This window comes from Rhea pennata, chromosome 2, assembly GCF_028389875.1.
Source record: "Rhea pennata isolate bPtePen1 chromosome 2, bPtePen1.pri, whole genome shotgun sequence".
NCBI classification, from domain to species: domain Eukaryota; kingdom Metazoa; phylum Chordata; class Aves; order Rheiformes; family Rheidae; genus Rhea; species Rhea pennata.
Genome location: NC_084664.1, coordinates 105320610 through 105333420, shown reverse-complemented (window position 1 = coordinate 105333420; position 12811 = coordinate 105320610). Strand labels below are relative to the sequence as shown.

Here is a 12811-nt window from a genome sequence, read left to right as displayed (position 1 = left end):
CCATGCACTCTCCTTGTATTTGGAAGATGACTATATTTAAAAAATTGAGTGCAAGTAATCACAAGAGTTTTGTTAGACTGACATCTCTGTTGGATAAAGACTTGATCACATTACCTGTTTGAATAGAGTCTAACCCGCTAGACCTTTGCCATAGTTGCTGCCTATGAGCACCATAAGACTGTGAGTTCTAAATTATACACAAAATGGTCTGTACAGACTTTTTCTCCCATAGTAGGCTATTAAAGAATTACCTTGTGTAGTTTATACCGCAAAGGACACAAGAATAAGCACATTTTTAGCACAATAAATAGAACCTGAGTACTTTGCTGATGGTGGTCAGCAGTTCCATGATTCCCTTTGCTTGAAACAAAATATTGATTATTTGACTAGTTCTGAAGGTTATCTAAAACTCTGCTGGAATTCTTAATACTACTCTTGTCTTGAGACAAACTGTAGGAATAGAAGAGGAAACATCTGTTAACTTGTCTGTTCACAATAAATCCAATATAGCTTGAGCTGAGGGTTACTTTTATAATGATGCGTTTGTCATACTGTCTACACTTTTATCTTTTTCCTTTTCTCCTCTTCTCTCTTCCTTCCCAATAGAAAAAAAAATGAAATATTGACATGAAACCTAGTCATCAAGAGTCATTTAATCAATAGTAAGCTGTAATACAACTTGCAGCTTGTCTTGATATCAACAAAACTAGCCGTAGACCCTTGCCTACTCTGTGGACATATATGACTCCTTTTCGGATTCCAAGAAAACTATTTAGCTCTCTTTCTCCTCTACTCTGCAAGAAAGTGGGGGAATTGTATCTGTTACTGAGCACTAGATCAATTAAATACACAGAAACACTAAATTTGCAGCCAGTTACTGAAATAGCATTTGATTCAGAACTTAAAGTATCATATGCTGCATATATTACTATGCAATAAAGCTTTTTCAGTTTTGAGGTGCTGTGGTTAAGGTAAAATGCCTGCTAATGTGCTTAATGATATTCAGGAAATTAGTCCCTTTTGGTGCATGATATACCCAGAATACAGTTGAATGGTCCTTGCTAATTAGTCAAATCAAACCTAGAATGTTGTTTTAAATTGATGGAAATTTTAGAGTTATTTAAACTGCAGATTTACTTCTCATTGATGCATTGAGTTTGGAGCTGCATCCTAAATGAACATCTAAATGGAAGAAATTGTGACCATTGGCTTGACATCTGAAATGAAGAAACATCATTTTGTGATTTCTCCTCTTTACTTTTTCTTCCTCCCCTCCAGTAACATATTTGCTTCATTTTCTTGTTTCATTATTTATCTGAAACATTAATAAAATGATAATATTTAGGTAGGAAGTAACTTAAATGGATATTTTTGGATGCTTGCACATGTGTTGATTCAATACTCTTAGAAAAAGAAAAGTAGACTGAAATTAACAGAAAAAAAAGAAGAAGAAGAAGCCGTATTAATGAGGTTCTGAAGAGTCCAGAAGACTTTACTGCAATTATCATATAGAAGAACACTGAAATATGTTCCAATGATATTACAATCTATAGAGTTATGAATACTGTAGAGTGGAATGTTTCTAGAATTTTGTTGTAACAAAGATGAAAATGACTTTGATAGGCAAGTTCCATTTTATTAAACTTGATTCATCTTAATGTCATTTTTAGCACCTGGAGATTAAAGTCTTTGTTTAGGAAGAAGTCTAAGTAATACACATGGATTTTGGTGTTGTTCTGAAGCGTAAAACAAAACGATCGATGATGGATTATCTTAAAATAGGCCTGATTTGCCACATCTGTGATACAGCAGTAGCTATAACTATTAAGAATTGTTGTCTACTTCAGATATGTTTTATTCAATAAAAACAAAGTGTGTTATTTTGATGCATAGAAGATAAAACTGCACAACAAAATGTGAAAGGTTAACGTACAGTTTTCATGATGTCCTTTGTAGACAGCCAAAATGCTTTATAGTATAGCTGTTGATTCATTGATAGTTGATATCTGCTGATAATGGATTGTAACTGGGTTTTATAGTGATTTACTGAAGCATGCTAATAGTGTGTAACTTCAAGGTATTTGTCGTAAGTATTGCAGAAACTCTTATAGAACATAGCTGGAAGAAAGCAATTTGTCCAAGTCTACCTATGAGGCAAGATCAAAGTTGTAGGCACATATAGCAATGTCCTTTTGTTATTCCTGCATTTGTGGATTCATCCAGCTCCTAGTTCATCCTAAAAAATACAATACTCAAAATGTTTGCCCTGCTTTCTTTCTACTTAAGAGAAATATATCTGTAGTCATATATGAATATGGAATCACTTCTCTTATGGATATTCATAAGTACTGAAGAGAACAAAATTCATATTTTGTTCTCAGAAATAATTAACATTCAATACAAGTTAAATGATGGTGATAATATTCAAGGAATTGACAAAACTCTATGCCCTTAGTTCACTGCAAATACCTGAAAATCACTAGATGATTACAGAACAAACATTATTGATTAAGGGAGGTGAGGTATATGTATACTTTTTTATATATGCAGAAAGATGGATGGTTCTAGATTGTTTTGAGATTTATGATTTATATATATATATAAAGTGTGAGGCTACAAGCTCATAAATCAAATCTACCCATGCAAATCCAACAGGTCAATATTATTCTAAATACTGATAATAAATGATTTCTTTTTTTACCGGAAGGTTGCTTAACTGGTATTTCCCTAGCTACATTATCCTTAGTTACTTCATAGTAGTATAAACATGATCTGAATTTTCATTTGGCCTTTAGTTACATAAGAAAGAATAAATTCTAATGAGTGAATAAATAAGAATATCCCAGATGTTAGGCAAACAGAAGTAACTGAACAGTAAGACCATTGACAATTTATTAACAGAACTTTAATTTTGTAGAGGACCTTTCTGATTCTGTTATTGTTTTGCAGGAAAATAGTGAAAATCTGGACCATAGTGCTAAAGATTCCCAAGGTGATTTGGCGAGGAGTGTATTTGCAACAGGAGACGTAAAGAGGAGGAGGAGGGAAAGCAAGTTAGACTAAAAAAAAAATACTGTATTTTGAATGAAAAGAAAAATTTCCCTCAAAACCTGGTTTGACTCTTCTCATCTTTTCTGTTTTCAAACCATTTCACAAGATTTTTACCTTCCAAACTGTTTCTTTTTTCAATGAATAATGACTTCTTCAGTAAAACTGAAAGATTATGTTGCTAACACTAAAGATCAAGTAAATTGAAAATTATTAAAAGCCTGAATCTTTACAGTTTTTTGAAGAATTTATGTATTATCTGAAATAGAAGAAATACATATGTTAATTAAGTTGTATGGTCTGAAGCTATTTTGACTACATCTCACTAATTTATTGCATTTAATTGTAATAAATAAATTATTAGGTAGGTAACAGAGAGTTAGAGGTACTAATTAGATAACAAAGGATTAGAAACCACATTATTTGATTTCCTAGGCCTATTCTTCACTATTCTAGTTATTTCTTACCTGGAAACAAACATTTTTTTGCAAGTATTTATATTTTGGAAATCTTACAGATCAAGAAATTCAGCTTATCAGGGATTAATTACTGGTGATCCAAATATATGATGACAGTTCACAGGAGGTTTGCAAGGAGGTGTTTCAGTGTGTGATGCTTGCTGGCTTCATGATGCAGAAAAGTTAGCTCTGTTGAACAATGCATGAAATCCTCACAGACATGTTAAATGAAGTAGTCCAGGATATTCCTATATTAAATTTCATAAGAACAAATCAGTCTCATGAGTATGAAACGCTCAAGGTCAAATGCCAATCAAACACAAGTTGTGAAACTTGGGTTTATGAGGAGCAATGACTGTAGCAGTTTCAAATCCCATTTATGCTCCTTGAAAAGAAAGTCTATTTTCCTTCTTAACAAAAAAAATATTTGCCTCCAGACCTTAGATATGATGCTCTGACCTACATAATATTGTGAAATATTAAAATATGTGCCACGCTGCCTTCTATAATTTTCTGAACAGGCATATTCATCCTGGTACCTTCTAAAGATGTGTTCATATATTTAAATGATAAAGTAAAATAAGTTGGTAAAAACAATTGCAAAGCACAGCTGGGCTGTTTTGTGGAAATGAAACAGTTAGGGTTTTGGAAATGTACAACGTGTTGCAGATGTGCCTTATCATTATTCTTATCATTATTCTTATCATTAGGACTGTTCCAAAACGAAAGGTATATAATTATAACAGAATAGTTTTTGTTTCAAGGGTAAAACACAAGTACTTTTTTTCTTTAAGTTAAAACATTTAATATGAATGACAGAGAAAGCAATCTGCCCTGCTATGTCCTGTATATCTGTACAACATTATATATAAATATAAACAAACATGTTTCATAATAGTTGGGAACTGCAAGGAAAGTTTGAATCTGCCAATTCATTGCATGTTCCAAAATTCAAGTACATTAACCTGAATTTGTTTTGTTACCATTCCAAGCAGTAAAATAGTGTGATAGCAGAATCATGAAGCACAGAATTTTATTTTGAGAGATGCTGTTTAAGAGCTCTGAAAAAAAACCCTTAAAGATATTGTGTAATTCCTTATTCTGTACAATATATGTATCTTTTAACAGGAGATACATTATAAAATCTGAAAAGATTTTTAAAAACGTACTTTGTGTATGAGACAGTAAACTGTGTTTTTGGACTAGTGAAAGTATGCTGATAGAGTCTAACTTAGGCATGTATGTAAGTGTTCTAGTATTTTATATCCTTTTAATTATTAGCAAAATTATAAGACTTTGTCTTAAACGATATGGTAGGCCAAAGGAATTTCCCTTGTTCTAGAGTGTTTGCTTGGTTTGACTCTAGAGAAACAGGATGTGCATTTTATAAAATCTGCCAAATTTATTTTTTAGAAATGTCACTTAAAATAAGGTGGCATTTTCTAATATGTCCCAATGTAAATATAATGTTTCATTCAGATTTTCCGTTCTTGAAATTATGTGTTCATATACCTTTTGCTTATTTGGGGGATTTATTTTTAAATGATATTAAATAAATCATTGGATTTGCAAGCAGATTTACTTTTGTAGAGACCTTTTATGCACTGGTTAGTCATGTATTATCTTTTATACACAAATTATGGATAATATGAAAATAAGCTGTAGAGAATCTCCAAAGAAAGAAAAACTGATTTACCATTATTATTTTTGCTATGTTTTGTGTTCTGGTTATCAGTATCTGTGGCTTACGACCACATTTCATTTCAGACAGAACAGAACAGAACAAAAATTAAGAAATAAAGAATACAGAGTAGTTTCCAGTCTTCATGATCTGAAACCGCCACAATCTGTGCATGCTGGATATCTTTCAAATTCAAAATCATCCAGTGTCCTATATAGCTGTATGTCTTATTTGCACAAGTGAAATATATTGTTTATTATTTATTCTTAATTAGACTATTTCCCATTAGCACATTTGCATATTATTTACCATATTCAAATATCTATTGGACCAGTGTTTGCCACAACATTGATGTCAGTCATTTTATACAGATTTTAAACATACATATATCTTTTTGTCTCTCAGGTTCATTGATTTATACTATTTATACTTATGGTAGAAATACCTAGGGAAAAAGTTCCTTTAATCTTATTTATGAGTTTATTAGAGCAAAAGAGAGGGGTATGTACATCAATTGAATTATAAGTTTTCAAGTTTTTATTTTTTTTCCTCTGTGAGTGACTCCAGCATGAAAATGTCTTTATATTTGTTTTTAAAAACTTTCCATAAAAAGATCATAAGATAATTCCCATAATTTGTAGCCAACATATAGTAAGTATCTGTAAGGCACAAACTCAAAAATAGTGTAGGATCAGTCAGTTTAAGACCTTTGCTACAGCAGTAGTTATAAAAGCAAAGGAGATCATGATCATGAATGTGGTAGGAAATGGTTAGATAAAAGAGAATCAAAGAAAACAGACAGGATCCTCATTCTGGAGTGGAAAAATGGACCTTTCTAGTCTGGGAAAAGATGATTTCTGATCCCTTACATGTTGATTAGATAGCAAAACTACATACGAGAAATGTTGGGAAAGCATATGTACTAGCCAGGAACTTTTGAAACAGCTGGCCCTTCCCATATGTAGCCCTCAGAAACCAAGGATAATGCCATAAAATGGCTGTCTTGAACCCTTTTACTTTGTCACTGTGTTGTGTCTCCCTACCTATTTACCCTAACCTGCTGCCACCCTATCTGTAACTCCCTTGGTGACACCAACCAAAGTTGACAGGAAAATTATTCTACTTGAGAATAGTCCTCAGATAATTGCTTCAGAGAGCTGACAAAAGTGCTCACTGGTTTCGTGACAAGCGCATTAGAGGTACCTTCTGGGTGATTTCACAGAAGAATAATGCTTCGTATATTCTTCTTCCAAGATCTGAAATAACATAGCGGTTGGTGCATTACCCTGCAATAAGGCTTTACATGTGCTCTAAAGACTGCTTATTGTAAATTCTTTCCATCACACTGTACTAACTGAATAGCTTTCAGGAACTCTGTAAGAATTATACAGCATTCTTTCTTTCTCCTGATCCCTTGAACCAGGTGGCATTTCTGTGGGGATTACTGCAGAGATCTGTTGTTCATAAGCAAACAAACTAACTAAACATCAAAATTTGATGTTACAGTGGCACAGGGTAGCTCTCAGTTGACAAATATAGTCAAATATTGTGGATCAAAAGGAAAGAAAAGTTTAAGGAGCAAGTATGAATATAATAATCTAATGTACTAATATAATATTCTACTGTGTATTTAGGAAAAATGTATGATTTTATCTACCCAATTCAGTAAGGTAATTTATAGGGCAAGGTTGGCTTTAACTTTTAAATGTGTTAAATATGCAGCAGTTCTGTGGAGTCTGTGAATTGAACTGGACCTAACTGGAATGCCTTAGATTTATAGGCAATGTATACCTGTACTTACAGAAGGACTGTAGTTATACAACTATACTGTGGAAAACTAATGTTTTGTCAATGTGATATCATCTAGCTCAAGGTGTAGCACAAAATTCCTTGCAGCTGCATTAAAACCAAGGAAAAGCAATAACAAACAATGAAACAAATGAAAATTCTATTGTCACAATAGGCTAAGGCACTCATTTATTCAGGGACCTTTAGAGATATGCACACATGCATACATGCACACATACATACATATATTTGTATGTATGTGTATATATATATACATATATATATATACACACATATATATATTCCGTTCCTTTTCCCCTGCATTACTGAAAATTATATTCACATGGAATCAAAGGTTTTGTTTAGACATGTTTGAGGGCTGTCTTTTTCAAAGTAAAAGCAATGAAATTACAAAATTGGAAAATTGGAAATTTTCATGACTGAACATCTGCAGGACCATTATGCAGGCCAGCTTCACAGGAGCAGTGCACTGAAGCCATGATTTGGGGAAATGCAGATGTTGTATTTCAGATGCTCTGCACCATTGACCTGATCATACACAGTAGATTTGGGATGAGCAAAATGTATTAGCTTTCCTGAAAGTGCTCATGCTATCTGTGCACCTCATAACCACCACTGACTTCTTGGAAACATTGACTTTCTGTACTCACGTGCTAAACAGGACACACATACATATTGCTGAATACTAGAGATCTCTGTGACCTCCTGAGACCAATGACAATAGGAGAGAGAAATAATGAAAAAGACAGATGTTTCTCATGTGGTTTTCCCACACGCTCAAGAAATGGCTGGCTATGATACAATAGATGATTTGAATTACTTCTCTAGCATCATTCTGTAATCTTAAATATAAGTAGCTCTTAGTTAATGGCACCAAATCATAAGTCACAGAACAGACCTTGAGAAATGAATGTAGTCGGTTTCATGAGACTCCCCAGAAGTACTTACAGTGATGTGCTGAGTGGATGCTTCTTGGAGCAATTTTGCATTTTTTCCTTCCTTTCCTTTCATATGGTGCGTTGAGCTTCTGACTGTTGTTACATTCCTTCATTTTTAGTGCAGTCTTGCTTCCAGATACTATAGTTAGGAGCTGAAAGCTGTCTTAGTAATCCTGCTAGAGTTAATGCTACATAGGCAAGGTACGCGTATGCATTCTTTCTTTATTTTTTTTCCCCCTTTAATCTTTTAAGAACAGATTTAAAAATTATTGCTTTGCTTAAAAACAAACATTACTTGCCTGTTTAAAGCATCTACTTAAATAATTTTAGTTCTTTATGTTGATAGAATAATCTAAGCAGTAAACAGACCAAACTATAGAATATATACAGCATTTTTGTTTGTGGAAAAAATGTCATTACCTATTTCTAATTGGACATCTGCTTCTAATAGTAAATTTTTGTCAGATATAGAACCACAAACTTTAGAATAAGTTTTTATTATGGTCTGGAGGTGGACCAGGATTCCTATATTCATTTTTATTCAGGAATATATATTCCATCTGCTGTTTTATTGGCATAACATATGGTTTCAATAGCAAACCTAAGATCCATCTCTAAGTACCATCTCTTTGTATGATTAAAGATGACTGCAGAGGGACTGTGGAGTTCTGTTTACTAGTACTCCATTACAATAAATTCAGAGGTAAAATAATACTATTTTATTGATCTAAATCAATAATGTTTGTGGTAACATTCTGTTAATGCTGTAGTAATATGTCATTTTGCAGTGTGGACAGAATAGCTTTTGATGATTGCTAGTATAATAATTCTAGCAAATTCCATCTTAACAAAGCCAAACTAAAGGCATAAGAGACCAGTAAATTTGTACATTATCAGTTAAATAGGACATGAACCTTCATTTTTATATAAAATTGAATTTCTACCTATTTAAAGAATAATTCTATCCTAAACTCTGGAAAACCCTTTTCCAGTATGCCAGAAGTTCCATGCTCCTCATGAATAAAAGGATAGTGTCTCAGCTATCAGTTCAGTTTATATAAGTTTTATGTTTAAACTCTAACATAATGAAAATTTAAAATATTGATGAAATTAGCCTAATTTAGCAGTTGTAATTAAATCAGTTCTGTTCTCTGGAAGCACTAGAATTGCCATAGTTACTCCATGCTGTTCCATGTATGTACACATCAAGTTTTTTTGAAAAGCAAAATTGAAATTCCCCTTGCATAATAATAAAAACTATATCTACTTTTTCTCTCTAGAGTTTATATTTGAAAGTCTAACAAATCTTCTTTTTTTCCTATTTAGTAATTCTTCTGATATAAAATTTGTCTTATTTTTAAAAATCTTGAAATATTATTGCTGTTTCTTATCACTCAAGTATATTTGAAAAGTCATCTTTTCAGGAGAGCTCCTTCTTTTCCATAATCTAATCTTAGGTGCACATCAGTGTTTCATTTCAGGCACTTACCATCTTAAGACTGCTTCCGCTCCTGACGATAGAGAAAAAGAGAAACAACCCCAATTTTTGTCCCCTTATAATATTTTACATTGTTCTTTAAATCCCTTCTCTTCCTATTCTTTGGGGTTGTCATGAAATGCACCTTTTCTATATTTATCCAAAGTATTCCTTTGCATTTTAAAATAAGAAGACTGGGGTAAAGCAGAAGGTGTGTGATCAGGTCTGCCATGCCAAGCAGGTCTGTCAATTTTTCTCCCGTTCTAGAAATATGAAAGAGGCTAATCACCACAATAGCACATGATTCTGCAGTGAGCGGTAATCACCTGAATCTTCTTGGAAGGATTAATGTCAAAATGTTTATACCCTGAAAAGCATCAGGAAAGACAAGTATTACTCTTGATTGGTCTGCCTTGTCTGGACTGCTTGCGTTGCTGATAGGATGTCAAAGATGCCAGCAAAGGACACTTGTGAAGGGGTCTCCTTCAGCAAGCTGTGATCAAGTCAGGCATGTTCTTGCAGCAGCTCTCTGGCAGGAGGGATGAGCTGGGAGCTGTATCAAACAAATGACCAGAGCATGCTGCACCCCCGTTTACTACCCTACAGGCCAAGCCATAGCCAGCAGGAACAAAGCGTGGAGATGTGTGACAGCTCTTCCAGTGTTTTCCTCTTAAAGGTTTCTGAGCTGGCACATGCAGTTGTGATAGCTGTTCCAGCATCAGCACCAGCTCTGGCACTGATGCAGCAGTGGTGGCATCTATGTACTGCTAGATATTCATAGCTGGAGCTGACTGCAGTCAATGGTGGTTTTTATTTTCTTTTCTCACATCTAAATGAATACTTTGCTCACAAATAAGGTACCTAACAATAAAGTCGAGTAAATTTCATGTTTCATTAAATGTTGAAGGTATTTCTATTTGTTAGTGTTAAATGTTAATGATATCCCTAAAATTTTCATTTAATTATAAATTTAAGGTTGTTCAAACTGAATACAAAAACAAAATGCGGCTGTTGAAATGCAGATGCAGTTTCTGTTATTGTACAGGTGCTTATCAATTACCAAGTGCAGTACAACTGAGATCTTTGATACTGAATTCCACATTTTCTGCTTGCTTATTAATTGAAAGTAGTCCAAAGTATTATGCATACACTTCTCCCATTCCCAGGGGAGTTTATTATTAGCTTAATAAATAGAACATCCATCCATCCAAAAAAGTTTCTTTACCTGTGCACTATATGTGGGTCTTTTTAGTAAAGCTAATGAGGACATTCACTTTCAAACTTCACTTTCTCATTGATTCACAACAATAAATTTTGCATAAACATTTCTCTAGTTTTCTTCTTCTATTTAGGAGGGGCAGAAGCCAGGGAAGGAATGTTACTACTGGTGGTGTTTTTTCTGCTTTAAATTCTATCAATAAGCAATAGAATAGCTAAAGTAACAACTTCTAGTATGTGTTTAGATAGCATGCATCTACTTCAAGGTCTGAAGAAGAACATCTGTCTTGCTAGAAAAGGAAAATTGAATCTAGAAAGAAAAATATGCCGTTTCCCTAGAATACTGATCCACATTTTTGTTTTATTGTGGTAATGGCATTGACACCATCATGAAATCATGAGTTAAGTGCTATTGTGTCACATACTTAAAAGAAAATTAACTTACTGTCTTTAAGATTTGGTTCTTAAAACTATGAGTAAATGATACCGTATTGGGCCCATGATAAATACTGTGAGGTGGTAGCTGTATCAGAATAAAACAAAGAAAGAAAAGAGGAGGAAAAGGGATTTCATAATGAAGAAATGCTGACATTTAGGAGATGCATATGTTGCTGGCACTAACCAAGGAAGCTCATCCACATTTAGCCTATAATACCTCTGGCAGATAACACACATCTAAAGACCTACCATCCAAAAGCTACTGATATTTTTTTGATAGGAGTCAGAATAGTGCCTTAGCTTAAAACCTTTGCATATTTTTATATAAACTATTCATCATCTTGCCTATGTTTTGAACATTGCATTTTAAAATAAATGTGAAGGAAATACCATCTCTTAAAAAAACGTACTCATAGCTTTACTGCAGAAATTGTAGACCTTATTCAGCTATTCCTTGGAGGCAAGAATTGCAAAAGAGCGTGAGTTAGTTTGATGACAGCACACACTTTTTTTTTCTGGGGTAAAAAATAATCACTTCTTTAAAATGCCTGATCACACTTTTTATTTCCTATATATCACAGAACAAATGAACAGTTTTATCTTAAAGGAATAAGTCTAGTTGTATGTGGTGTAGGAACAGTAGGCAAGGAGATGAACATAGTGATTTCACTACTTGAGGAGCTGCATTTACTCAGAAACTCTCATTTCCATTTAACTATCTATATGCTCTGCACTACTTTATACTATCAAAAGGAGCATAAAGCTTGAAACTTTAAGGGCAGAAAGGAACACACCTTACATGCAAAGCCAAGAATTTACTGTTAGTTTCATTAAAATCTTAATAATCCAGTCAAAACATATAATTACTGCTACTAGCTCAGTTACAATGACACTAACATTTGCAGGTTGAAATAGCTAATTAATATAGAAAAGCTTCAATAGTAATAAAATTAAATTTGTTATTCCAAAACTACTTAATTTTTCCACCTTTTTTTTTCCCTTATGTTTTGTTCATCATTCTCGTATTGCAGTAGTATCTAAGGTCAATGGTTCTAGTCTTCCTCAGGAGTGATGGTATGGGAGTAGTATTACAGTAAGTTATCTGCATCCTGAGTTCTTTGTATGGAGGAGTAATCTATTGATGATGAAGGTTTCTTCTCAGTCTTGAATCTGCTTGGAGTTATCTTTGTATGTTTTCAAACACTGTATTTTTATTTGCTCTTTCTACATTGGTTTCCAGCTAAAATGTGACTGCAGACCAGTTCCTTTTCACCAGCTTAAGAGTATTTGGGAGAAATATATTGACAAAAATTTAATTTTTGAATAAATAAGGTAAAAATATAGCTCAATATAAAATGCAGATGGAAAACCATTTATCAGCATATATTCACTCCTACTTTTTAAAAGTTGGAAAGGCATGGTATTGTACAGGTTTACTCGATGACAATTTTTTCTTTTTTCTTTCTTTTTTCTTTTTTTTTTTTTTTTTTTTCATTTAAGAGGAGTAAAGGGAAGAGAGGTATATTGTGAAACTAAATAGCTCTTCAGTGGAACAATCTGCCTTTCTCATTTTTTACCTTCCCTACTTTTACTGTGAGGGCAAAACAAAGCTGACTCTATATGTAAAATATAGCTAACATACAGCTGACACTATGTGTCTCTTCCCTAGCTACAAAGGGTTTGAAAATAAGGAACACGAAGAACTGAGTCAAAGTTTTTTTGGTTTTTTTTTTTTGTTTTTTTT

The 12811-nt window shown here is 33.3% G+C and overlaps 1 protein-coding gene across 2 annotated transcripts in view; it reads left to right on the top strand.

The window, feature by feature from the left end:
* The window catches only part of CCDC102B (coiled-coil domain containing 102B), a 186601-nt gene that overhangs the window by 76457 nt on the left and 97333 nt on the right, over positions 1–12811 (top strand). Inside the window, exon 6 of one of the 2 annotated variants that reach the window (XM_062568105.1) lies at positions 2950–2988. The exons of the other annotated variant lie outside the window; for it this stretch is intronic. Within the exon in view, the coding sequence (XP_062424089.1) occupies positions 2950–2957 (8 nt within the window). The 3' untranslated portion in view covers positions 2958–2988. Of the gene's footprint in view, positions 1–2949; positions 2989–12811 lie in introns of those variants that run through there. 2 annotated transcript variants of the gene reach the window in all.